General features: G+C 46.5%; 1 protein-coding gene across 4 annotated transcripts in view; it reads left to right on the forward strand.

The window, feature by feature from the left end:
- LOC114870355 (RNA-binding protein with multiple splicing-like) overlaps positions 1 to 24,610 on the forward strand; it is a 25,338-nt gene extending 728 nt beyond the window's left edge. Inside the window, exons 2-9 of one of the 4 annotated variants that reach the window (XM_029174858.3) lie at positions 7,979 to 8,056; positions 8,639 to 8,677; positions 10,557 to 10,619; positions 12,558 to 12,708; positions 14,210 to 14,337; positions 16,111 to 16,174; positions 21,689 to 21,809; positions 22,309 to 24,610. In XM_029174858.3, the coding sequence (XP_029030691.1) occupies positions 7,979 to 8,056; positions 8,639 to 8,677; positions 10,557 to 10,619; positions 12,558 to 12,708; positions 14,210 to 14,337; positions 16,111 to 16,173 (522 nt within the window). In that variant the 3' untranslated portion in view covers position 16,174; positions 21,689 to 21,809; positions 22,309 to 24,610. Of the gene's footprint in view, positions 1 to 7,978; positions 8,057 to 8,638; positions 8,678 to 10,556; positions 10,620 to 12,557; positions 12,709 to 14,209; positions 14,338 to 16,110; positions 16,181 to 21,688; positions 21,810 to 22,308 lie in introns of all 4 variants that reach the window. The other 3 variants (XM_029174849.3, XM_029174877.3, XM_029174868.3) reach the window with 3 other exon arrangements.
- The last annotated feature ends 542 nt before the right edge of the window (positions 24,611 to 25,152 follow it).

Genomic DNA, 25,152 nt, shown 5'->3' on the forward strand with positions numbered 1-25,152 from the left:
ATCTTTAACGCCACTTTTTCCCTCTGTCAGAGTTAAGTTCACCTCCCGCTTTTAAGCAGGTTACAGTAAGAATCCGCAGCAGCCCCCGGTGCCTGATGGAGCTAATACGTACTCCCTGAGCCGCTATTGAAGATAATGATAAGTTAGTTGACAGCAGACTGAAGTGTTGCCGGTGCGACTTCCTGCACCTTAAACGCCCCGCAAAGCGGCGCCGGGCGCTTCTTCACTCACTAAACAGTGCGGCTCCGCTGCAACATGTAGGCAGTCGGTGCTTCACAAGCAAAATACGCCGTGTTTACGTAGTAACGCGACGGCGGGATGTTGTTTGAGGGAATAAAAAGTGAGCTTGTGTAAAGAATCAGGTTTCCTCCTTCTCCTCTGTAAACATTGCTCAATCTGGAGCCCTGATATGTGCGGCTCGGTAAATAGCGCGTAGTCCTTGTATGGGGTGATTTTTCTTGGCACGGACGCGTCTGCGGTCCAACAACAGACGTGTTGTTTCAGCGCGCCTCGCATCCGCAGCCAAGTGATGTGAGGAAGGTATATCGAGTTATATCAGATATTTCTCTTGGAGCAATTTGATTAGGGCTCAGTGCGTTGTTCGTCACTTTGTAACTCAATCGCCAAACAAAGCCGCTCCCTGATAGAATACCATATTTGGTCCACGGCTGAGGTTTCTATGGCTGCAGGGAGCTGCTGCTGCTGCTGCTGCAGATGAGCCAAGGCGCAGAAGCAGCCGCTTCGTGGAAGCGCTCGTTGGTTGAAAGCAGCGCTGACCCCGTGACCTTGCGAATGCACTCGGTGCAGGACGGCAGCAGGAGCGCTTCAAAGACTAATCTGCTGCTGGTGTTTCTGGAGATAGTTGGACGTCTATAACTATAAAGGGGTTTGTTCACGGTTCATTTTAGACGCAAAGTAGTTCCCGATCACGTAACAAAGCAAAAAACGCATCTGCCAACACTTCTGAAGACAATTATTTACTTTAGGCGACATAAGTGACTAATAAACCTATAAATAAAAATATTCAACATTTCAGTCTTCGTAGATGAAGTAATCTATAGGTTAAATTAAAGCTAAATTAAAAAAAACAGAATTTTGAATTATCATCATATTAGTGCTACACACACATCCAGACCTCTGACACCCTGTCGTGTCCTCAAGCAGAGGCTCTGGCTGAGTCTTGGCTCTCGCGCCGCGAGGCCCAGAGACACAGACGGACGCGCAGCGTCGCGGTCAGAGGAGTCTGACGGCCGAGGAGACGTCTGGAAGGCGTCCAGACCAGCGTGGGCTGAGTTAACGTAGGGCTGGACAGCAGCACTTTGTCTTCAGTGCAATGAAGTGTGTATGCAGGGAGCATCCCCTGACAACACACACACACACACACACACACACACACACACACACACACACACACACACACAAACTGTCCTGCTTCTATTTACACACGCTCCTGCAGCACTTAATGTAAAATCCCAAACAGCCCTGAGCACTAAAGCAGCTATAAACTATTACCTTATGGGAGGCAAAGTTTAACAACCCCTGGAATGACTCTCACATGCTGCCCCCCCCCCCCCTGTTGGGTTGTGGTGCGTGTGACTCCATGGATCACTGATTTGCACCAGTGAAGCGGCGCCTGGCGTTCGGACCGGTGCTCACTAGCATGGCTCCAGCGCTGGGCTCGATAACCCGCGTTATCAGGTGCTCTGGACGCTGTCACACAGCGCGGCGGCAGCCGATGGAGTCGAGCTCCAGACCTTGTATGGTCGTCGGCTGGGAGACGACGAGAGCGGATCTGAGTTTGAGCGTAGAGGATGGAGCTGAAGCCGTTCTCATTCATACCTGTGGAGGCGGTGGCGAGAGCCATCACACATTCCACCCGCAGCTATTTTTTAATGTTTATTTCCTTTAGTTCCATCTTAAAACACATGGAGACATTTTTTTGTTTTGCATGACAGATTGAACATCTTTGTTTCATGGGTCAGCGTTCAGTGAAAACTGAAGGACATGAATAAATGTGCCCGCAGGCTGTCGCCTCAGTGTTGTAGACCAAACAACTCGTCACTTAATCAGCAGACGACTCATTAGCTGCTCCATGAATTTAATTATTGATTATTCATTCAAGCCATTCATCAGTGCTCTGTCCAGATTCTGTAACATGACGATGTGAAGCTTCTCTCTGTTTCAAACCAGCTGAAGGTTTTTGATTCCGACGTTGGGGCGTCGTCTGAGCTCCGGCACGTTGAGATGTGCAGCTTTTCAGGCTCAACAGTAGAACAAAAGGAACAGAATAAAAGCCTGCAGTAATCTGTATTTAAATTAGTAATGTGTTTATTTCACATGGTCTTTAGGCCTGTTTATCTCCCGCGTGGGGATCGACGGCAGGAAGTGAGACGGCGGTAATGATACTGTAAATGCATCATCGCTGACCAAGTGGAGCCTTCAGCCTCTTTGTGGCTGCGTATCGGGTTTTCCCGTCTCGGATCCTCTGTCGAGCTGCACCCGATTCTTCACAAATGCACGTTTAGCGTCTCCGGGATGAAGCCGTGCTGTCCTCAGAGCCGCGGTCCGACGTCTGCTGCTCCTCGTGTCCATCCGACCACAAACGAGCGCACAAAGAGAAGGAGGCCGCGGCTCCAGCGCGAGTTCAGCCGATGTGGCGCGTCCCACTCCGGGGCTCCACGGGTCCTCTTCAAACGGCGGCCGCCGTGACCTTTCCCGTGAAGCCACGCGGGCGGGAGCTGCGCGGCTGGAGGAGCGGCGAGGCGCAGGGAGGCGCAGGGAGGCGCAGGGAGGCCCGGCCTAAAAGGGCACGCTGATGTATTAGCGCTCTGTGACATGACGCGTGGAGATCGGGGGCCGTGGAGGTCGGGCGGCCAGAGGCGCTCATTGATCCCTACGGAAACTCCAACGTGCCCCTAGAAGCTTCAGCCTGAGCCAGTGAGGAGAACTGGGCCCGGTCAGCCCGTCTGACGGCTGGAGTTTATTTATAGGCGCGTCGGGGGAGTAGCACCGTTTGTCAGCTGCGAGACGAGGCATTTGAAGACGCACGGACCGGCGGCTGGACGGACGTGAGACGCCGGGAACAAAGAAACGCTGCAGATCCGTGCTTATTTAAATAAAAATAGGAGCTGCTCCGTATCGGTGCTGTTGGGCCGGACCCGCCGGCTAATGATACGCTCCTGGCGTTCCTAGACAGCATCAGCCATCTTGTCTTGCCTTGTCATACTGTACTTATGTGCATGTTCTGTCAACTGCGCTTATTATTGTTTACCCGCAGCCTGTAATTATCCTCTGTACAGTATCTTATCGCGCAGTTGCTCGTTGAACGTGTTATTGGTGTCATTTCTTCTCTCCACCCTCCTCATCCTCATCCTCTCCTGCTCCCTTTCTCCTCTTTAATCTCCCTTCGCCTTCGCTTCCTTTCCTCCTTTCCTTCCTACGTACCTCCCCTTCCTCCTTCTCTTACTTTATCTCGTTCTCGCACCGTTTCCTCCCTCGCCCCCTCCCTCTCCCATGGTGCTGCCTGTAATTTGCTACTCCTCTTCCTCTCTTTGCTCCCCTCCCGTTCTTTTTCCCCCTGGACCCGCAGACAAACTCCTCATATATCGGTCTATATGTTGAAGCACCCCCCCCCCGAGGGATTTGAACAAGAGGGCCGTTTATGGTCACGGGACGTGGAGACGGCAGTGAGGCAGACGCTGGCGCTGACGGGGGGATCGTCCGTCCGTCCGACCCTCCCACCGTGCGCCAGCAGCCTTTTGTCTCTGCAGACAAAGTTAGCCATCCGAGGTCAAACCTCTTAGGATTGGGGCCAACAACAATTAAAAACCTAAACTAAATGCTCAACCGCAGGAATTCTTATTGAATGGTGTCCCCTGTTGACTCGCCAGTCTCAGAACCGAACCGTGTAAAGGGTCCACTTGGCAACAAAGAGTCCAGGATGGGCCGACATGGACTTAGCTGATTAGCTCCTGTTAATGAGAGCTTTGGAATGTTAAGTCTATTCATCAGAACTCATCGGATATGAGGAAGGAGGAAGGAAGCTCGCTACTATGGACATTCTAATGAAGTCCGAGGCGACGGAACAGGAGCCAGAACGGACGTGTGGCTGACGATCTGTGAACGGGACCGCGTCGTCCGGGCGGCACCCGAGGTGTTTGGGTCAACGTCAGCAACAGGTGACGATGGAGTGAGAATCCTCCCCAGATTCAAAGGAGAGCAAGGCGTCCGGAAAGGAGAAGGAATACAGCGCGCAGTAGCTTTTGCTAGGTCATGTGTTTTTGATGTCTTTTTGAAGGTTAACCTGTTGGAACATTTACAGAGCTGCACTGAGCTGTAATTGTCAGCGTGGACAGAAGGAGGACTATCTGAGCGCCGTCTGATCGCTGGCGTTGACTCAAGCCCACAGTTTGAACCCTGACCCGCTCAAAAGCCTGAGCTTAACCCCTCGACCTCCGACCCTGAATGTGAAACTTGACCTGTCGAACCCGGGTGATTAACAGACAAACGCAGCCATCCATTTATGGCTGCTCGACACCTCTCGGGCCTGCAGCCTCTCACTCTTCACATTCTCTGACAGGAACGTGAAGGGAGGGGAGGGGAGGGGAGGGGGGGAAAGTGAGGATGATGGAGAGCGATGGCAACACTGAGCAGTGACAAGCGAGATAGGAAAGGAGTGTAGGAGTCCCGTCGAGCTGTTTTTTAATAACGCGCCGTTCAACTGACGCAAGAAACTTCAACTCGCCCTGAGCTCACACAGTCTTATGGGTTGACTTTGATTTGAGCGTGGTCAAAGCAAACTCCAAATTCGGAAATTCGGAAAGGGAGAGATTCCCTCTGAACTTAATGGCAACGTTGTTGCATGCGCAGGTGCTACAATGGGCGACTGCGCCGGCGCTTTCAAGGCTTCAGGGTCGGAGCCGCCACACATGGCGTTGAGGCGGAAAGAGGCACACGGTCACCGTCTCATATCACACCGAGGCTGTGTCCTTCATTAACAACCAGAATGAACGGGATAGAGCGCTAAATTAAACTCGGAGCACATATCTGAGGGAGTCACGCAGTGTGGCAGACGATAACGAGCCATTCCAGGCACAGGGTTGTTTAATTAGACAAATCAAGTGTCTCCTCCTGGCTTGTAGGTCGGTCTCCTGGTTTCAACGCGTTTCTTCCATAACGTGAGCTTCCAGAACATTCACCGGTGGAACTTTTCGGGGCCAGATGTTTTAGCTCAACAGCAAAGGTATCATCCTTTTACTATGCTCCTTAAACCGGCTCGGTTAAAGGTTAATTCAGGTTTATTGCGATCTAATTTTTTCAAGGTCTGCCCATCAGTCTTGGCTGGACTGTGCCCATAAAGTTAATTCATCTCGAAAACGCAGCAACAAGTCAAATGGAGCGTGAAAGACGAGCAGTCAGGGGATCGGAGAAGCTCCCAGGTTCGTCCGACCGTGACACACGGAACGTGTTGTTGAAGGTCCGATGCCGTTGTTCGTGCACGTTGTTCCCAGCAGAGCAGAAGCGATTAGATGATTAAAAATGTATGTTTTCATTTATTATTTTTAAGTAGAAAGCTGATGGCATCGCTTGCAGCTTTTCCTCTTCCTCGGGAACAACTGAGCGCTTCCTTAGGTTCTTTCACCTCCCCAACGCCGCGATGGTGCCATCGCGGCCGAGCGTCAGCAGGGTGATAACTTCATCTGAGCCTGGTGGAGTCAAGGATCTCTGCTTAGAGGTGCATTGATCTTGCGGGACTCGCTGCAGAGCTGGCCTTAATAAGATCTGATGCCTTTGGCCCGGGGCGCCGCTCTCCGCGCTTCGTTGCCAGGGAACCGCGCTGGTGCGCCGGCTGTGGAGTGCTCCGCTGGCTCGTGGTGGGTAGAGGCTGCTGTTTTTGATAGGAGCTCGCCTGAGCGAGCCATAAATGGTCAATGATTCAAAGGTCCGTAACCGGCCACTCGACGCTATGCAGGTATGTGAGTCACAAGGAGCCAATAAAACGGTGCCTCTAAAACCCAATAAAAAGTGGCAGCGGGTTTATCTTTCTACGGAATCTGCAGAATCGGCCCGACTGTTATAGTTGAGCCCTGAAACTTTGATGTCTCACTTCCCCCGGTGGCATCAGGCGCACGACTCTGCCTTTCCTGGCTCGTCCCGGGGCAACGTCAGTAAACACCGATACCGTAATCAACAGCAGATGTGTGCGGGGGAGGGGGTGGGGGGGTGTCTGACGCCTCGCATCCGGCGCGTGCGCTCCGCTCCGCGCAGTCATATATCACAACAGCTGACGTCAGGAAGTCTCGGGAACGAGGCTCGGCGCAGCCAAGAATGTCCCATTGTTCCGAGCGGAGCGCTCATTCGTCTGAACCTGTGCAGCGAATCCGTCTCTGGGTGTCTATTAGTCCCCTGACCTGAAACAAGTGGTAAATCAGAGATGGGATCTCAGATAACTTGGCATGGAAGGATTAGATGACTAAGATTTTCTTGAGGCTGTCTGCCAATCTCCTGTTTGGGGTGAACGTTGAGATGGGCCCACATTAGAGGCAGTATATTTGCTTTATAGCTATTCTTAATTTCAGTTAGGAGTGGGGAATAAATCTGCAGTTACTCGGTGAGGCGTCCAACGTGAGATCCTCTCACTTCTGAAGCCTTTTGGCGTCTTTTTGTGGTCACGCGCAGCTTCAACCCGTGTGTTTTTGGCACGTGAAGCTCTGGTTGCTCGCTCGCGGCTTTTTAAAATTTTATAGGGCTCGTGTTTTTACACACACTGTTTGTTTCACGGGCCTGAAAAGCTCAGTGAGTGCCCTCGCTGATTGATCCGGCCCTTTGTTCCCACGTAGCTCCATGTAAGGAGACTCTCAATGGAGGTTATTTAAACAGACCTGCCTGAGACAGAGGCCAGCGACGGCCCTGCAGGGTTCAGCTCAGCTCCGATAAGATAAGAGGGAAGGTGAGAAAGTCGGCGAGGTGAGATTTCTCTTTTTTTTTTTTTTTTTTGACTGGATGGTCGGTTTGGCGCTTGCCGTTGCTTCCCCAGTTGCTAAGTGCCTTTGTTTGTGTGTCGCTCCGGCTTTGGCATCAGCGGTGCGTGTCAGGTTACATGTGGGAGTGAGGTGTAGTGTTGGTTCAGCAGTTCCTTTGTCCCCTGAGTTGTGAACCCAGCACCTAATGAATCTGGGAGCTCTGAATCTACTCTGTGTAAATGCCTATCCACGCGTTTTATTCTGAAATCAGCAATCTAATTGACTGACAACTGTCTCAACATTATGAAATGATCACATGATAATATTTCATTGGAAAAATGTTTTGTTTTACTTTTGTTAATGTAAGGGTTAAAAGTTGTGCTGACGCTTGTTGTTTATACAATTTACAACCAAAATTATGTTTTACGAGAATTTTCCTGTTACAAAATGTGCTGTTCACACACGCCTTTATAGACACGTCAGCCAACCTGCAGGAACTGTGAGAATTAAACGATTCTCAATAATATGGTGGGTTTAAAGTTTGACAAGCTCAAACCATAGCAAAGCTGCAGCACTGAGGACTGAAGGATGATAACACATTCCTCCGTTCCACTGTCCTTGACTCGCGACGTATCACAGCAGCGACGGCCTCCTTCGGTCCGCTGTACACACTAACATATACGTAGTAATTCCCCAGCAGTGGAAGCTCGAGTTGCGAGTTGAAGAGTTCAAATGTAAAACGGAGGCTACAGCTGCGCGGGAGGATTGGCCATAAAACACAGCAGGCCGTAGATTTCGCAGGAGAACGGCAACGCTAGGAAAGTATGATAGCGGAGCCGAGCTGAGAGGAATCCTATCAGTGCTTGAAAAGTCTATCCAGTGCGCGGCCGAGCCGGGGAAGCGTTTAACTCCTGCTCAGCGTCTCTCCTCATAACCTCATCTGTTACTGCCAGGTGGCTATTTATAACCCGCCGAGGTTAATGAAAAATACATGATCTCTCTCTTGTCTTCCTCAGGTCCGAACGCTATTTGTCAGTGGGCTACCGCTGGATATTAAGCCGCGGGAGCTCTATCTCCTGTTCAGGCCATTTAAGGTATGTTTGTATGTTTTAAATGGATGGGTTGCAGCTATTCTTAGCAGCAGTCAATGGGACCTCCATTAATGGCGATGAAACAAACGGCGGTGGAAACTCTCCATCGAGCTTCAAGTGCGTGTTGCTGGAGGCGAGCGTGGACCTGGTCTGGATCCGTGGGAAGTCTGGGAACGCGGCTCACAGAAAGGCGACCTGCTTGCGTTAGCTCAGAACAAGAACCCGCTTTAAGTGAACGGCGGATTCTGCACCATCGCATGTTTAGACCGTCGCCCAGGGTAATGCCCTTTAATGGCGCTGCGGCACAGTTAAAGTGAATAATGGGACAATTGAAGTGCATCTAATTTTTCACTTAGATAATGCTTTCAGACTGAACGCTGAATAAATGGTTTCTATCATGATTGCTGAAAACAGTAAATCTCTATTAATCAGGTTAAGACGCCGCAGTGCTGCTTATATGGCCTTTACAGGAGCCACTGCAAATAAGTTTTACTAATCTAACCTACACTAAGCATTACAATTCCTAAAATATCTTTCTCCGAGGCGGTTTCCTCTTTCACATTTGTGGCTGTTTTCTCTTTCCAGGGCTATGAAGGCTCCTTGATAAAGCTCACCTCCAAACAGGTATGTTCCCAGACGCACCGAGCAGCGACCGTCTGATGAATGAAGCCATCAGTCGGTCGCTGTTTACAGAAGCCGTATATGTAATAGAATAGAATCATCGCCAGCTCATCAACACCTTTTACATTTCGTCTCGTTGACAGTGACGGATTATCACCTTTTGTCAGGAAATACCTGCAATAGGAAAACACAGGCTTACTCGAGGAGGAGGGAAGTGTTGCGCCGGCTTGCCTTGGGCAGACAGATAGTGGGCTTGTAGTTGCAGTCGACTCCGGTGGGATGGGAAGGAAGACGGGGGGAAAAAAGAATTTTGAGGTGTCAAAGCAAGCGTTTTGACAGGAGCAGTACTGACGGGCGCGTTTCGCCTCCAGGGGCGCAGAGCTGAAAATGAGCTCGGCTGGCAGGTGTCCACATCCAGAGTTAAGCAATTTAGCTTCATGTCAGTGTACTTATTACCACATCACACTGTCTCCCATGAAGACATGACATTCTCATTAGAAGGGTTTAGGGCGATTTAGAGCGGCTGCGCTGCGTACGGTACGGCTACAGGGAAGAACAAAGGCCAGACTTGGAGCGGAGGGGAAATTTCCCTGCGTGTGTTGGGATTTTCCCCCAATCCGTCGAGTCGCGTTCTACTAAAAGACCTCACAAGGCACTTAGCAGCTATTTTAGCGCCATTACTAGTTCAAACTTTATCAGTGAGGTTTGTTGTGCTAATGTGTTCTTTCTGGTGCCATAAAAATTTAATACGGTCATGGTTTCATCAGAAGCTCCACGTCATGTGTTTGTAGGTGTACAAATACTAAACGTGTGCATGTAATGGCCGCAGCTCTAGTGTTTAGTTCCGTGGGTTTTGATTCCGTCCTGCCCTCGGTGCAGTCGGGCCTGGACTCTGTGCTTTAAAGCGCTTCTTCTCGGCTCTCTGTGCTGTGCGGCGCCGCTTGCAGCGACTCTTCTCTCAGCTAATGGCAATGACAATAGCAACTTAAATCAATTGATCTCCCTCCTCTTTCACAGCTATTTCCATATATAGCAAGAGGCAGATCTCAGGCCCTTTCTATTTATATTCCTTCTACGCTTCCTCCTCCTGACGTCTTCACTTAGTCGGCCTTTTCTTTTTTTTTTTTTTCTTGTTGCATGTTTTTTTTCTCCTCCTCCTTCTCTTCACTTTACTTGTGCGAAATTCCCATAACCCTAGACTGCTTCAGATCACACGCAGCAGTTCAGCCCGGTGGGAGCAACACAACCTCCCCCAACATCCTCATTCACACACACACGTTGGGGGAAAAAACGAGTATTCTCTCTGCAACGCTGCTCAGAAATCCGACAACCTGCGTCTTTGTGTTCGTCGCTGTTGATTTGTTTTCCTTTTGCGTCGCCTCGCTCACCTTTTCTACTGCAGCACCAACGTGTTGCCTTGTTGTCCACTCACGACCCAGTTTGTGCACGGGCTAAAAGCCGTCCTACCTGTTCTCACCTTTCACCTATAAATCCTCATTCCCACCATCCCCATTTGTCTTCCTTTCGTCCGTCCCCATCTCCTCTCCTTTTTCAGCCTCCCCCTTCGCGCTCCCCTCCTCTCTGCCTCTCTCACGACTCGCTCGCCCGTGCACATTGCCCGTATTTGGGCAAAGGGGAGCGGGATGATGAACTCTCCCCGTGCAAAGTGAGCGTCCGGCCTCCACGTCTCTCCCTCTCTCTCCCTCGGTGTCGCCACGGTTTAATAAACAGGGCCGGAGGCAGAGCGCGAGGGGGGAGAGGGGTCTGATTAGGAAAAAAATATATAAAGGAACATGTCTGTGTCACTCAGACAGAAATGCCGACTCAGTTTTCTGCCCTAAACCATGTTTCTTCCTTTTGTTCTGTCTTCTTGTCTCCCCAGCCAGTGGGGTTTGTCAGCTTTGACAGTCGATCAGAGGCGGAGGCTGCTAAGAATGCCTTGAATGTAAGTGTCATGCCCTCTTTGTGCTCAAGCGCTAGTACATCTTGTGATGACTTGGAACTGCATCTTTCAGCATTTTGTGCTAATGCATTAAATATCAGGGCACGGCAGACGTTTCTTAATTTTCCATCACACGCAAAATTCCAAAATAAAGGTGGTGAAGACCAAACGTATGGATGTCTTAACGCTTGGGTAAATAAAGTGTTTTTTTCTTAAAGCTTTGTGATAGATGGTGCAAGGTCAGGAGGAAAATTAGCTCTTCTTTCACATATAAATAGAAGATACTGATCCAGGGTTTAATTTTAATCTGTCAGGACGTGGCTCAGTAGAAAGCCTTGATGAGGCAGACTCACAGGGTTTTATCGAAACAAAAAATAGACAGTAATGAACACCCGCTCTCACACAGCTTTATTTTCCCATCCTTTTTTTTTTTTTTTACATATACGCCGCCCCTTCAATCACTTCTTAAGGTTTTTGTTTACTTCTTTGTCACAGAAAAAGATCAGTTTTATCATCCAGCCAAAGTGGGACCATGACAACCAGAGCAGAATCTGTCAACTTTTAGATGTCGACATGTTGGTGCGCATCAAAGGCAGAGCTGAGAGTTGAAGAAAGGAGAAAAATTATCATCTTATTACGAGCCCACAATAGTCAGACTGTTTCCACAGAATCGCTCTATGGGGCTGACAATTGAGGAGTGCTCTTGTTTTTCAGGGGAAAGTTAAGTCCCGGGGGTCATATGGAGATAAGCCAGAGTTTGCAAACATCTATCTGCATATTGAAATATGGGAAAAGACTGCAGGAAAGAGAAGATTTTGTTTCCCCCATCATGATAGTGCTGTTGTATTTCCTCTGAACTATCAGAGCTTAAAGCATTTCAGCAATATGAGTTCTGCAACCACACCATTACAAAGTATTGTAACGATCACCTAAACAACACATGCAGAAGCTCTAAGAAGCCAACAAACCGATTTCATGGTAGAGAATCAACACAGTTGGAGCAGGGATGTGCTCAGGCCTCATTATAACCATGTACCTTATTATACCGCTACCTCCTTGACTGGCAGACGCTGCAAAGTGCATTGAGCCAAGGCAATCCCAGTTAATACCCTTCCCTTCATGAGAAGATTCATCCCTCGCTTGTTCCAGCCCAGCTTTGCCCGAGCTTGCAGGGCCGGGCAGGGAAACCCATCCTCCCTGCTTCACGCACTTTAGCTGGAGAGAACTTTACTCCTGATTGCTTTACTCCTCCGCTGATTTGACCTCCTGTGTTTTTCTGCACGTCTTTCGCAGACGACCAAACGAGGTCAAAGTCACTGGTGAAATCCTTCCTTGGCTTGTTGAGCCCAAGTAAACAGCAGGCAGCTTTGTTTCTGGGAGGCCTTTTGTTTATTTCACATTACTCCTATTTCTTCAGGCAAAAGTTGAGAAGAATAATTTAGACGCCTGTGGATGTAAAGACTTATTATATCAACATGAGAAAAAAGTCTGTTTGTCATGAGCAGTGAGCTATGACTTTTAGCATCGGCACGTCTCACTTGAAGCTGATGCTTTGTGTATGTGATGCAAAAGGGGGATTTGATGTCATGGTATTAAATTACAGTATTACAGTCAGTGGGGAGCATAGCGAGGGCACTGCGGCTCGCCTGCCTGTGGTGCAAACGAGCCACTAGCCAGGTTTGTGTCATCGGGTTCTGATTTTTAGTCGCGAGTGTCACCCGAACCAGAATAATGGTGTAATCCTTGAGTTCTCAGCAACAGAAAGCATCCAGTCACATGTAAACACAATGGAAATGGCTATTGTTTAACTGAAGAGAAACATTTGTATCAGTCAGATCTCACACTTGTTTTATTCGTCCTTTTTTGGTTTTAATAAATCATCAGCTATTCAGACATTTTGTAAAAAGCAGTTTATTTACATATGTTTCTTTGTGATACGAGGGGGTGAGGTTCGACCCAGAGATCCCACAGACCCTGCGGCTGGAGTTCGCCAAGGCCAACACCAAGATGGCCAAGAACAAGCTGGTCGGCACCCCCAACCCCCCTCCGTCCCAGCAGAGCCCAGGGCCACAGTTCATTAGCAGAGACCCCTGTGAGTACTCTCAGCTTTCGTCTGTCTGTCCGTGAGCTTGTCCTGTTGTCCGTCTGCTCGGCTGCAGCCCTTGGACGCCGACTTCCTGTTGCTTGAGGTGACTGGACAGCTGCTTCCTTTTGGGAGGTCGTTTGTAAGGAGTAGATGAGTATTTGTGTTTTAGCTGCTTTTTACTTTCACAAAGTACGATAGATTTCTCTTTTACTGACTTTCTTCATCAATGAGTGGCCAAAACACACTTTAAAATCTCATGCTGTTGTTTTGGGTTACGGGTTAATTTGATAGCGCTCCCACTCACACACAAGCCCACTGTTTGATTAATGATTCATAAAAGCTATGTTCATGTTTGTTAGGCATTAGTCAGATAATCTGGACTGGAGGTGCATATGGCATTTACAGCTCTGTACCCTTTGTGCCACTGAGTTAAAAATTTCCAGTGGTTTAAAGAATCTGCAGGAATCAGCCATTGATAGTTGAACATAAGCCAGCTGTGGTTGTACATTCTTGCTGAATGACCGAACTGCTCTTATCTTGGATTTAGTTTTTTTTGCCACAGTGAGGGTGTGTACTCGAGGCCCCAGTGGAAAATGGAAGGAAACGATTAATGAAACCATGACGTAATCACCAGGAGAGAAATTGCTGTCATTTCCTGATAAGAGATGTTTATATCAGCCATTTTCTGATTCATGCTTTGATAAACTGTAACCAGGAAACCAAGGGAAAATACTCCTCACATCTGATATTTCTCCAATGAGGTGTTGTTTACTCCCTCTGTACCAGTCTGCACAGTTACCTATCTCTGCATTCATGCACTACGCTCTTGTTTCAGTTACTTTACACTTGACTCTGAATAAATCAATGTCTGACATGGTTTCCTTTTAGCTTCTCCTCCAGCTTAGAGTCGACTCCGTCATTGTCTTGGCTGCTGCTTCACACCGTTAACTTTTATACGTACATAGCTGACGAGCATCAGTTCTGCTAGCTAGCGGCTGCACCTGTGCTAGTCCGTTTAATGACCATATGCCATAGTTCAGTCATGTCATTTTCTTTTCATTTAAATCCCGCATTTACACGCATACGTTATTCTGAACCCTGCATGTTTCACCTACAGTTTCTTTGTTTGGCAAATGTAGAGTTAGCTTGGATGTTGTTGGCTGTAAAGGGGCAGCACAGAGATGCTAACTGTAGCGTAACCACCAATAGCGCCTACATTTGGCTTCACTGACTCTGATCCATTGATGTGGAAGCTTAACGTTAGCGTCCCGCGGTTGTTAGCAAGCTAGTAAACATGGAGCTATGGTAGAACTTCCAGGATGTTTGGACAATGGGTTTCATTAGCATTTCATTACTTGAGGATAGGGAAACTGCTTCAGTTTTCCAATCACCTGCAGTGCACCTCCACACCTCTACCAGTGCCGCCACCTCCACCCTGTCTCTCTAGCCACCCACCCGTCCACTGGCCTCTCTCCTCACGCCGCTCCTCCTCTTCTTCTTTCCACAGATGAGCTCACAGTGCCTGCTCTATATCCCAGCAGCCCAGACGTGTGGGCGTCATACCCTCTGTACCCGGCGGAGCTGTCGCCGGCCCTCCCACCTGCTTTCACCTACCCCTCCTCGCTCCACGCTCAGGTAACCCGCAGCACCCGAGCCCCACGCCTCCACCCCCCGCACCTCCCTCTCTGAGGCCATTTCACCAACCGCTGTCACCGCCAAGCACTGAAATCACTGTCTGCTCCGTCCACAGAGCACACACCACCAAGTCACTGCCATTGGTTCATTTACTGGAACAGAAAATGTAACGTTGCGTCCGATTACAGATCATTAGATGGAGATTTCTATAAGCCACCATTTCTAAATGCTGGTCAGTCACGATCATTGGCCGTTGCTGGACACCATGAAAGCAGGAAATGAATCAGGAATTTGATCTAATTCAGTTTGTTTGATAGTGAAATTAGTGATTTCATAAATATTTAATTTGCAGGGCGTAGTTCGTTTTTGCAGGCGCGTAATGCTGTTTTACCCTCCTCATGAGAGAAGCTGCTACACGATCCCACTTCCAGGAATCGAACTCAACTAAACTAATCTCACTCTCCAGCCTTTAAACTGCATTCGGAGATGTAAGAGAGGTGACCTTTGGGTAGACTTGACTTCTAAGAACACCTGAAATAGCTGGATTCCCTGAAAAGTAACCATCTTAACAAATGTTCAATTGACAGTGGATCCTGAACAGAACCAAGGCCCATTATTAGTGCCCCACAATTCTAAAAGGTTACATCATCACTTGCTCCTTTAATTAAATCCCTTTGCTCCACCAACCATGATCCAGTTTATTCAGTTGTTTTAATCTGCACAGCTCCACTGAGTTTACATAGCAGTTCATTATTGAGCGCTCAAAGTTCCTCTCATGACGCTTATTTGATTCTGACTGACCCTGATAAAATCGCAGTATTAAAAGTATTTTTTTCAGAATTCTCGATTGCTCGGTTTTCCAGCTTGCGTTAATCCTGCAGTACTTTGCAGTGTCTTAGGGTCGAAATGTTACAGTATATAAGTATCTAGTTTTGTCTTTCATCTCTGCTGTGGAGTACTGTATGTTTCCATATATAATGCAGATACTAAGGTAATTTTAGTATAAAGGCCTCCAGCGAAGACACTGAAGCTGAGGCTAAGATGATGTCAGAATTGGAAATGAGCATACGCTGAATGTGCCTAGCTGGCATTTTCCCAAATGCTTTAGACATGTGAGGACAAACTGACACACAAAGACAATCTGGCTTTGTGATTTCAGTGGTGGAGGGGGGTGGGAATCGTCTTCTGATCTGTAACTCATGCTATTGTGGAAAACATTCCTCTATCCGCTGGAGACTAAATGATAAACCCATTTATTTTAACGTGCGCTCAGCTCCTTTGTTCTCTGGTTAGTCCGCTACCAAAATCTCTGCTAGTGAGAGCGCAAAATGCTAATGGAACAGTGTTTCCTGTTGTTGTCTGACACCATGTGAACTTCATTTTTATACAAACAGATGATTGTGTGGTTATGTGGAAATGTTGCAAACATGTGACCATTAATAATAGATGGTCTTTTACTGTAAAACTATTAAGAAACAGAGAGCACATTGTTCTGCTGTAACCTTTGTATCTGTAAGATAACTTCAACTGTCAAGTAAACATCATTTACGAAATATTCACATATAGTGTAAAGGTAGTTAAAGGTAAAACAGGACCGATCTAGCAACAGAGAGAGGCGAGATCCAGTATACAGTAGATTAAACAAGTGGGTTAGTTATCGTGTGTTATGAGGATAAAACAACAATGGTGGCAGTCTGACTTATAGTGATGTTGGTATAATAAGTTAACATAAATATGAATCCTGTATATGTTTGTGTGACTGTATGTGTTTAGATTCGCTGGCTCCCACCTGCAGATGGAACTCCTCAGGGATGGAAGTCCAGGCAGTTCTGCTGAAGTATGTGTGAGTAACAACACAAACACACACTCAAGCCCTTCGTCCTACTGTGACAATGAAGTGTACGTCAGGCTCTGCCTGGAAAATACTTCAGTAAATATTATGACACGTTGTTTAAACAGGCGCACAGATATTCCTAAACATGAATCGAGAATATCACAAGATGGTACTTGGCGCACAGGGTGTTTGCGTCAAACGTGCGTCCTCTTTATGCCCTCAAACGCCACATGGAAAAAAAAATCCACCCGCACTGACTTTGAACACAACTCGTTAACCTGTTAGCCTGTTTGAATTAATGTGGAGAGTGAAACCCACTGGGTCAAAGAACCTGTGGCCACTTCTCGCGTATCATCATAAGACTTGAAAGCTGCTATTTAAATTTCCCCCCAGTCAGGTCGCAGGATACACAAGGTTGACTTCTGCCATTGATGTGACTCTTGATCTGCGGCATCAAAGGTAGCGAGTCAAACAGAATCGGCAACAAGCTCCGACGCCAGTGTTTTAACTAAACAGATGGTGTAGAGCTCAGCAAATACCACCAAAATGCTAATGTCAGCTGCTTTGATCTGTGATTTTATTATAACCAGTGGTGAAAGTCACTAAAGTACCGAGAGGCTAAAATGCCAGGAGGAGCTGAGAGGAGTGGGGATAATGCTCTGTGGATCTGTTGATAGCAAGGAGTCCTTTCACATTATTCCTTCACTCTTAAAATATTGATCAGAGGAACTGAAAGCCAGAAAAACGAGTTAATGTATATTTTTTGTGTCATGTTTTTTGCACTGAAAGTCAATTACGGCAAGTAAATTTGGTTTCAGATGATCCACACTGAGTAGTTTTTGTGCAGGATGAGAGAAAGTTATTGGTTCCTCCTCATATTTATTATTCTTTAGGGAAAGTTTGTTATGGTTCCACATATAACAGTTTCACAATAAACACTCATTATTATCTTGTAACACTGTTGGCCCCGCACAGCAGATATTAGGGTATGTTTGTCATTTTGTCAAACTGTGGCAGGATGAAATACATTTTTTAATTTAAAAAGGGTTTTTGGCATTTTTGCATTACGGGAAACTAGTCGGTGGAGAATTATAAAGACGGCGGCATAGGAACACCGAAGGATGAGCACCGTGAGCTGTTAAGGTACCTGGGTACCGCTGCAGGGCCCGTTTCTATGACTCTTTTATTAAAAAGTGATTAGCATGGAGCTTTATTCCAAATAAATCACACATGTATTAATTCTGACGGCGCTGCAGACAGTACACAGGACAAGGAGTCGAGCGCAACCACACGTGTGCTCAGAAAAGCTGAGCGCTGTTGTGCATGGGTTGAAAAAAGCAGGAGCACAACAAATCCCCAGCTCGCCTGCGTGTGTCTGCTCGGCGCCAGTCACACTGTCACCACCAGCCTTCCTCTAACGTCTTGGGACAGGAAGAAACATGTTCCTTTGACCCCGCAGGGAGTCGGTGGCGAGTGGGCGGGTGGTGGTGGTGGTGGTGGTGGTAGCGAGGAGGCTAACATTCATCAGGCTGCTGATTGCTGCTAGTCCTGTGTTGTCTCCTCTTCCAACTCTGCATCCTGGATGTCGAACGCGTGTTGGACCGACTCAGTGTTTGTTTGTTGGGTTTTCCTTGTCTGTCGTGGGGGTAGAGGAGGAAGGGAGTGGAGGCGGGAGGGGCTCGGTGGAAGTAATTATTGCTCTATCAAACCAGGAGGAAGTCATTTGGCTGGTCGCGCTGCCCCAGTGGATATTAGCGCCTCGCTGAAACAACATCCCTGCATCCGTTTCACAGTGGAGGGTGAGGTGAAGCTGAGACGTCCAGTCCAAATACTGTGATGTGATGATTACCAGCAACTTCGGGAGATAGACATTCGAAGGCTTACAGACAAAACCATTCGGTGCCTTCTGATGTGTTTTGGTGTAGTTGTGGGGGTTTTTGCTACTGCACCAGCGCAGGGGTGAAGTGAAAAGAGTTTTCACTGTCTGTGGTAGTCGGAGCATCAAGAAGTTTGTTGTATTGCAAAACCGCAGACCTGGCAGTAAACGCTGCGCCTCAGGGAAGCTGAGGTCTGTGGATTTGTACTACAAATGATTCAGAACTCACAACTGACAAATAAACATGACGAACATACGAACATTAACAACTTACAACTTAAAGCTAACAAATAACTGGCTGCTTTCTAACACTAATAATCCTCATGACTCGGACTAAGAAGAAGAATTCCTGCCGTTTCCTGCAGTGAAGCGTCCGTGTTGAGTTAACCTTTGTTTGCTTTGTTTCCAACCCTGATACTTTGCAGCTGTAGCAGACCTCGTGTCTTTCAGCTTTTCTTGGCCTGTAAAACAGACACGGTCAAGTTGGGAATGCTCCTACAAGTGTCATGATGCAAGCTGCAACAACCGTGGCAATTATTTGTGCAACGCACTTGTGTAACGATGCTAGCAAGAATAAACTTGACTGAGGTGTGAGGCTGTGCGTGTCTGCTAGCGTTGGGCCGTATGCTCCGGCCAGTGACGAAGCAACTGTAAACCTTCACAATGGGAATTCAGACAGGCCTCCAGCTCCACAGGCCTGAGAGGCTTGCGGTTGGTCAGTGGTTGTCTTGGCATCCAGCAGATGGGGACCACTCACAGTCCAAGTATGTGGAGTGTATCCATGGGAGACATCTGTGTCTGTGTGTGAACAGCTGAAACAGAGGAGTGCTCAGATCTTGAGTCGCGACTGATAATGAGTCGCCCCAATCACCTGTCGTCCTGTCCAACGGATGGAAACCTTTATTCACAGCAACGCCACTTCCTGCAGGTTGGAACAGGTAGCTGACTTCTTGAACCTACTGTACTCTGACTTGTTGTTAGTGTAGTTCCCCTGGAGGCTCATACTACTCATTCGTCTGAATGTTAGTGAAGCCAAATTAAATCTGACATTCATGCTCCAGCACAGGAGCCACGTCCAGAGCCGGTCCAGTGGTGGACACGAAGGCCTAGTGAACTGGAGAGAAACCTAATCCGGATTTTCCATCTGACAAAATGGGTAGTGTTGTGCGTCTCCTCCTATCTTGCTTATTTGTGTATTTCTCGTGGAGGCACCTTTTTCCCCAGCGGTTCTGGCTGAGGACCAGCGGGGGCCTCTTGTTATGTGGAGAAGGGACTTTTCCTTCTTTTGTTTCCTTACCACCTTCTGACATAACACACGGGCTGTAGCTGGAGCTGTAGCTAGAGCGTGGCCCCGTCCATGCACTGGGTCTAAGGAGCTGGATACATGTCAGCAGCTGCATTCATCACCACCCAGCTCCACCAGCTATTGCTGGTATGTGAGAAACACAGCCAGGGCCTAAGGGCTTTAGTGCGGATTAAAGGGGCTTCACATGGGGGAGCTTTTCATGACCAAGCTGCACAGGTAGAGATCTTAAAGGTCCACTTGGATTTCTTTGCTAGTCTCATTGCATCTGCAATGTAACTCTGACCATGTCCCATCAGTGTTTACTTGTGTTTCTTTCTCAACATGTGAAAATTTCAACAAACCTAAATTTTAGCCCCACGAATCAATAATCCAAGATCCAAACAAATGTATCTATGGAAGAATAATTTAAACAATTTATTATTCTTAATGACTGTTATTGGCTAATAATATTGTTTAAAATATTATCATGACAAAGGCAATATTTTCTCACCTCTTTCTCAGATCAAGAATTACTTGTTTAAATATACAGTCGCTGGTGGCCTCATTAATGCCTAATAAAAAGGCTTTATTAAAGTTTCTACAAAATTCATTTGTTAAAACCAGTATTTTAAATCTGTTCTTATCAGTGGCATAGAAATACCTGAATCAACACAGTTCATTAGTCGACAAAACAAAAATCTGTTGTTAAAAACACCTTCTGTGATGATATTGGTTACATTTGTTTCCTTTTACATAGTGGTGTAAAGTAGAGGTGACCAATGTTAACAAGTCTTTGCTTATTGGCAGCACAAGTCAGAGATGTTTGTTCTGTGAAGCCTCGTTGAAACGGAAACAAAAACCTTGAACGGATTGATGAGAAGTGGAGCCACATTCTCAAACACTTCTTGTTTACCCAGCTCGCGTTATGCGCCTGGGCTGAGCTATTGCATGTAACACATTAAGCCTGCATATCACTAAAGCTTTTTCCTAACCTGCACAGACATGTTCAATGATCAACCCAGTCTTTAACCTTGGCGTCTCAGCCAGAACAAACACGCTGGTCTGGAAGTATGCGTCGCATCAGCTCAGCCGAGCGACGCCACGGAGCATCGATTCCCTCATCCTTGGCTGAACGCGCAACAGGGCATTAGCTACGCCAGCCGTGGCCCTGCGAAAACACGCCGTCGGACGGGGAGGCAGTTCCCCACTCGTTTGCCCCGTATCTGTCTCTGCTTCCTTCACCTTAGGTCATGTTGAGTTTACTAATTGTTTATTGTTCCAGAGGGTTTCCCCCTCCCTCCCCCCCTTGAACCCAGGTTACTGCAGTCTCCGAGAGATGTCTATTTCTGGAGATGCATCTGGGGACGGGTGAGTGGGGTTGGAGCCGTGACCTTTTGTCCGCGGCCTGCTGGTGGTGGGAGTTCTGGTCTGGGGATCAGAGGAGATGTGGTTGTTGGGCAGGAGTTCACCATAAGTGTCAGAGTAACCAACTTCTAGCAAGCTCAACCAAGCTCAACTCTAAGTTCGAGATCATTTAGCGCAGCAATTGCACATCAACAATTGATGAGTTTGGCAACTTGAACTTTAGTTTGCCTTAAACACAAACAACAATGCAAATTGCATTTATAAAAAATAGGGCCCTTTAGCCAAAACTGAAGTGTCTTTCAGAGTCTGCTGTTTGTTTACTTAGTGGGAGTCAATGTCTGTTCCTCCTGGTGGAGAGTTTCCTTTTCTCTGAGTAAAGTCAGTGAGCGTGTGATGACCAAGCTCCACTTACACCGTCCTAGTGGAGTCTGGTCTGAGGCGCATCGTCGCGTGTGGCACGTTCTCTGATTCGCTGTTAATATTAGTGTTGGCAACACTAGTTTTGGTGTTGTTGAGTGGTTTCGCAGTCAATGTACATGCTCAGCTCTGGGACATGAAGCAAGTGAAGCTGCTGCTAATTCTAGTTCAAAATAATTTGACTGCAAAACAAAATGACAAAATGCTTTAACGTAAACTGTGTGATTTTATTCATTTCTATTTCAACCCTGCATTGTTTTTCTAGGTTACATCAAATTCCATCCAAAAGTATTTGGGAGTGTTTAACAATCTTGATTCCAGTAAATTTCCACACATCTTGGCCTGTGTGTTATAGCGGTATTGGACATTTCGTTTGTTTTAAACTGGAGCATGCAAACCACCCCGAACAGACACACATGTTTTACACATTTTTTCAGGTCATTCTTAGATACTGAAGCCGAGTATAAAGTAGAAACCATAAATGTGCGGTGGCTGCGGATTTAAAAATACCCTAAACTAAAGCGCTGCACCTACACTCAGTGCTGTCTCTGCGACTGCGGCTTGTGTCCCTCAGGTTCCTGATGTGTGATGGTGGCCGTGGCCGGCTGTGACAGGCGTTGCTGATTGCCTCTCGTGTCCAATTCGTAACCGGGAGGACTGACGTGGCTCCGGCACTCTCGAGCAGCGCACCGTTGGTGAGTTCACAGCTCACACTTCACGAGCATTGATCCCAACAGGCGAGGACGGAAGGTGCAAATCTCACCTTGCCACTGAAAGCAGAGCGGGTCTCGCTCCTGGCGCTGGAGTCACATTTGAAAGTGTAGATTTGTGGAGAGACAGACTCGCGCTGCCAAAGACTTCTGCCGGAACGGGCATAACTTGGCCGAGCTGTATTGACAGCGTGTCAGCTTTCATCTGTGTTTGTTTCGGTTTTGAAAACAAACCCTCTATTGCGCTATTGGACGTGTGGGAGAAAAGCATGTGTGGCGCTGGCATCATGTGGGAAAACAGGGAGAAAACAAGATGCTGTGCGTGCTGGTTCCGCCACGGCATCATGTTCTGCCCACGTTTGTGTCATGCGGCGGGTTCCCCATGATCCCCTGTGTTTTCATTATGCTGTGTGTTCACGGGCGGTGACCATGGCAACCTCACACCTCTTGTTTGTATCCCCTCTTCTCTCTCTGTCTCTCTCAGGCAGCAGCAACAGCCTCATGGGCCTCAGGACATACTGGACCTCAGCCTCCATCACACATCGAGTACAACCCCCCCTCACCCCAAAAGGCCTCCCAACTTTTTTTTTTTTATACTGTTACATACTCGAGAGTTACCAGCAGCGCTTGGGCTTCATCTCCCCTGATGCCTCCATGAAAGGTACTGGGCGTGCATGACAAAGGCACGCGCACCCTTCGTTTGCCAGTCGACTGCATCGCCCGTCTAGCTCTCGCTCTGCATTCTATACATGCAAGCTTAAACGCCGACCAAAGGAGTGCAAGTGCAAGGCCACGGGTGTGGAAGTGCAGCTTAAGCGCTGTTGGATAATGTTATTATATGACTCTAATTATAACTATTATGTATATCATTCATATTAATGTTATTATGACCATGATACATGTTGAAGCATGACTTTGCAAAAAAGGAAGAAAAAAAACAATGCTGTACATTTTTAGATATTTTAAAGAACTACAAAAAGGTATTTTTGTAATCAAGACGATGTTTGAAATAGCTTTGTTCGATTGGTTTAAGTTGTGTTGAAGTGTGTGAGGAACTTTTATAAGTTCTAGTTATTATTATTATTAGTAGTAGTACTTTGGCCCTTTCTGTTTGGTGCCATTATAAGATGGCGGTCGCTCTGCTAAACCAAAGCAGTCTCGTAGGTTTGCGCTTGTCTTTTCTACTTACCGTGTGGATTTAGGTTTGCTCGTATGTATCTGTGTGGTGTCTTTAACGAGTGCAGCAGACGTAGGAATCGTGTGCCTGATTTGCTTCGGTTCGACTGAGCAGTCTCAGTTAACCCCGGGTGACAAAAACACACCTGATCCAGCTCGTGATTTTTCACTTTGATGGAATCAGACGCGTTAAAACAGAGGCACTGACAGGAATAAGCCATCGTTGGTGAAGGTACAGTGACCACAGTGACTGCAATACAGAGCAGCCTGAGCCCTGCTATAATTAGGAACCCACTCCTTCACTGTGTAGCAGGAGGAGTATAGAGGAACAAAAGACCAAAAGCATCTTTTTACACTGGAGAGGCATCTAGGCTAGTGGAGTTATTCTGTTTTTGACTGCTTTGTAGTCCTCAATCTGATTTCTTATGAAGTATGACATTTTTTTGCTGCATGTCTCTTTTGGTGTCACTCCAAAGAGCCACTCTGCATCTGAAAGGATACTCACTTTAAGCATTTTGTCTCTCTTGTCTATTTTTAGGGAGCCGACGTGATTTAACCTGCTTTTGTAAATTTAGATTTCACATACTAGTGAGTGGAGAGAGGAACGACTAAAACAAGCCTTTTGTAATCCTGTGTATTCTTGGCCTGCAATAACGTCTTTGCTGTAGACATATCATCAAGTGATCATAATTCTGTGACATTTGCTGCCAAAATTCTCATTCATGTCACGTTTGTATTTTAAAAAAAGAAAAGCAATTCTGATTCTTGCTTTATCCTTGATGAGGCTAAGTCACGTTTCACTGTGAGGTGAGGTCATTAACTGAAATACGAAAACAACAATCCTCCGTGTAAGTTTGAGTGTACAATCATATTGGATTGGTTCAATCATATAGTCAGTGTTTGTAATGAATAATATTAATAATAATAATATGCATCATATCAACCGATTTTCTGAAGCAGTTTTTGCTTTTACAAATATTTTTAAAGCCAAGTGTGGCATCAAATTTATTAGATCAAGTATTTATAAGGTGTGTCTGTGTGTTTTTATGCGTATTACCGTTTTTAAACTTCATAGAAGATGCTCCTCATATAAATCATTGTAAGTATTATTGTAAGTTTAATTGTATATTCCTTTGGTAAATTTTCTAGAGCTTCAGTTGGTGTTTATATCTGACTGATTGGAACATACTGTGTGTGGTAAATTAATACTGTTTTACCTACATAATTCACTGTGAAATTCAGAGAAAAACATGCTCTTTGAATGAATGGATGTTTGCGTGTTTTGCCAGCAGTACGGTACAGGTGTTCCTGGAAGTTAAATATGATGACCCCCTGTTTCTGTCAATGCAGAATACTCCTTTTCTTGTTTAGTATACTGTGTGTAGCTGTGTGTTCTGTGCATGTTCACGGCATGTGTGTTCTTTTTGTTTTCTTGATGCATAGAGTACTGTTGAAATGTACGTACTTATCCGCTGTAAGGAGAAACTATTTCAGTGAATTGCAGAGGCTGTTTGTGTGAAGAAAAAAAACGATCAAAACGAGAGGTTTTTATGAGAATGTTAAATGAAGACATTTCAGGCCATCTGCCATTAAAGATTGACGTCATCCTTGTTGTCGTGTTTATGTCTTTTAATTTAGTTTTGAATTTAAAAAAGTACGGAGGACCAAAAATTATATAAACTATCAGACTAAAAAAAAATAACGCTTAAATAAAGCTAAAGTAACATTACATAATAAATGTAGATTTAATATTAAATAAAATAAATATTAGATGGAAGCTCAAGTTCTGATTTCAATCATATGAGGAAGTCGACGAATGGATTTACAATAAGACAGAAGAGCGAACATGTTTCTATCCAGCTTAATAGACCTAGTTACCGTAGAATTCATTGTGGTGTTTCTGGGAACTAATCATTTGAAAATCCCATGGATGTGTCATAGAAGTTTGAAAACTTGCATCAGAGGCTTCAGTAAGTTTCAGTTTTTCATGGGGTTATTTTCTGGACTTTCTCATAATAACTGCATTTTCTTTAGTGCAGTCAATGTTTTTCCAAAACATATTTAATTTCCAGTTGGTAAATGAATGAGCTAAACTGACTTTAACCTTTATGTTCTGTTTATCCCGGTTCTATACTGGACTGCGGCGTCTCAC

Source organism: Betta splendens, chromosome 2, assembly GCF_900634795.4.
Source record: "Betta splendens chromosome 2, fBetSpl5.4, whole genome shotgun sequence".
Taxonomy (NCBI): domain Eukaryota; kingdom Metazoa; phylum Chordata; class Actinopteri; order Anabantiformes; family Osphronemidae; genus Betta; species Betta splendens.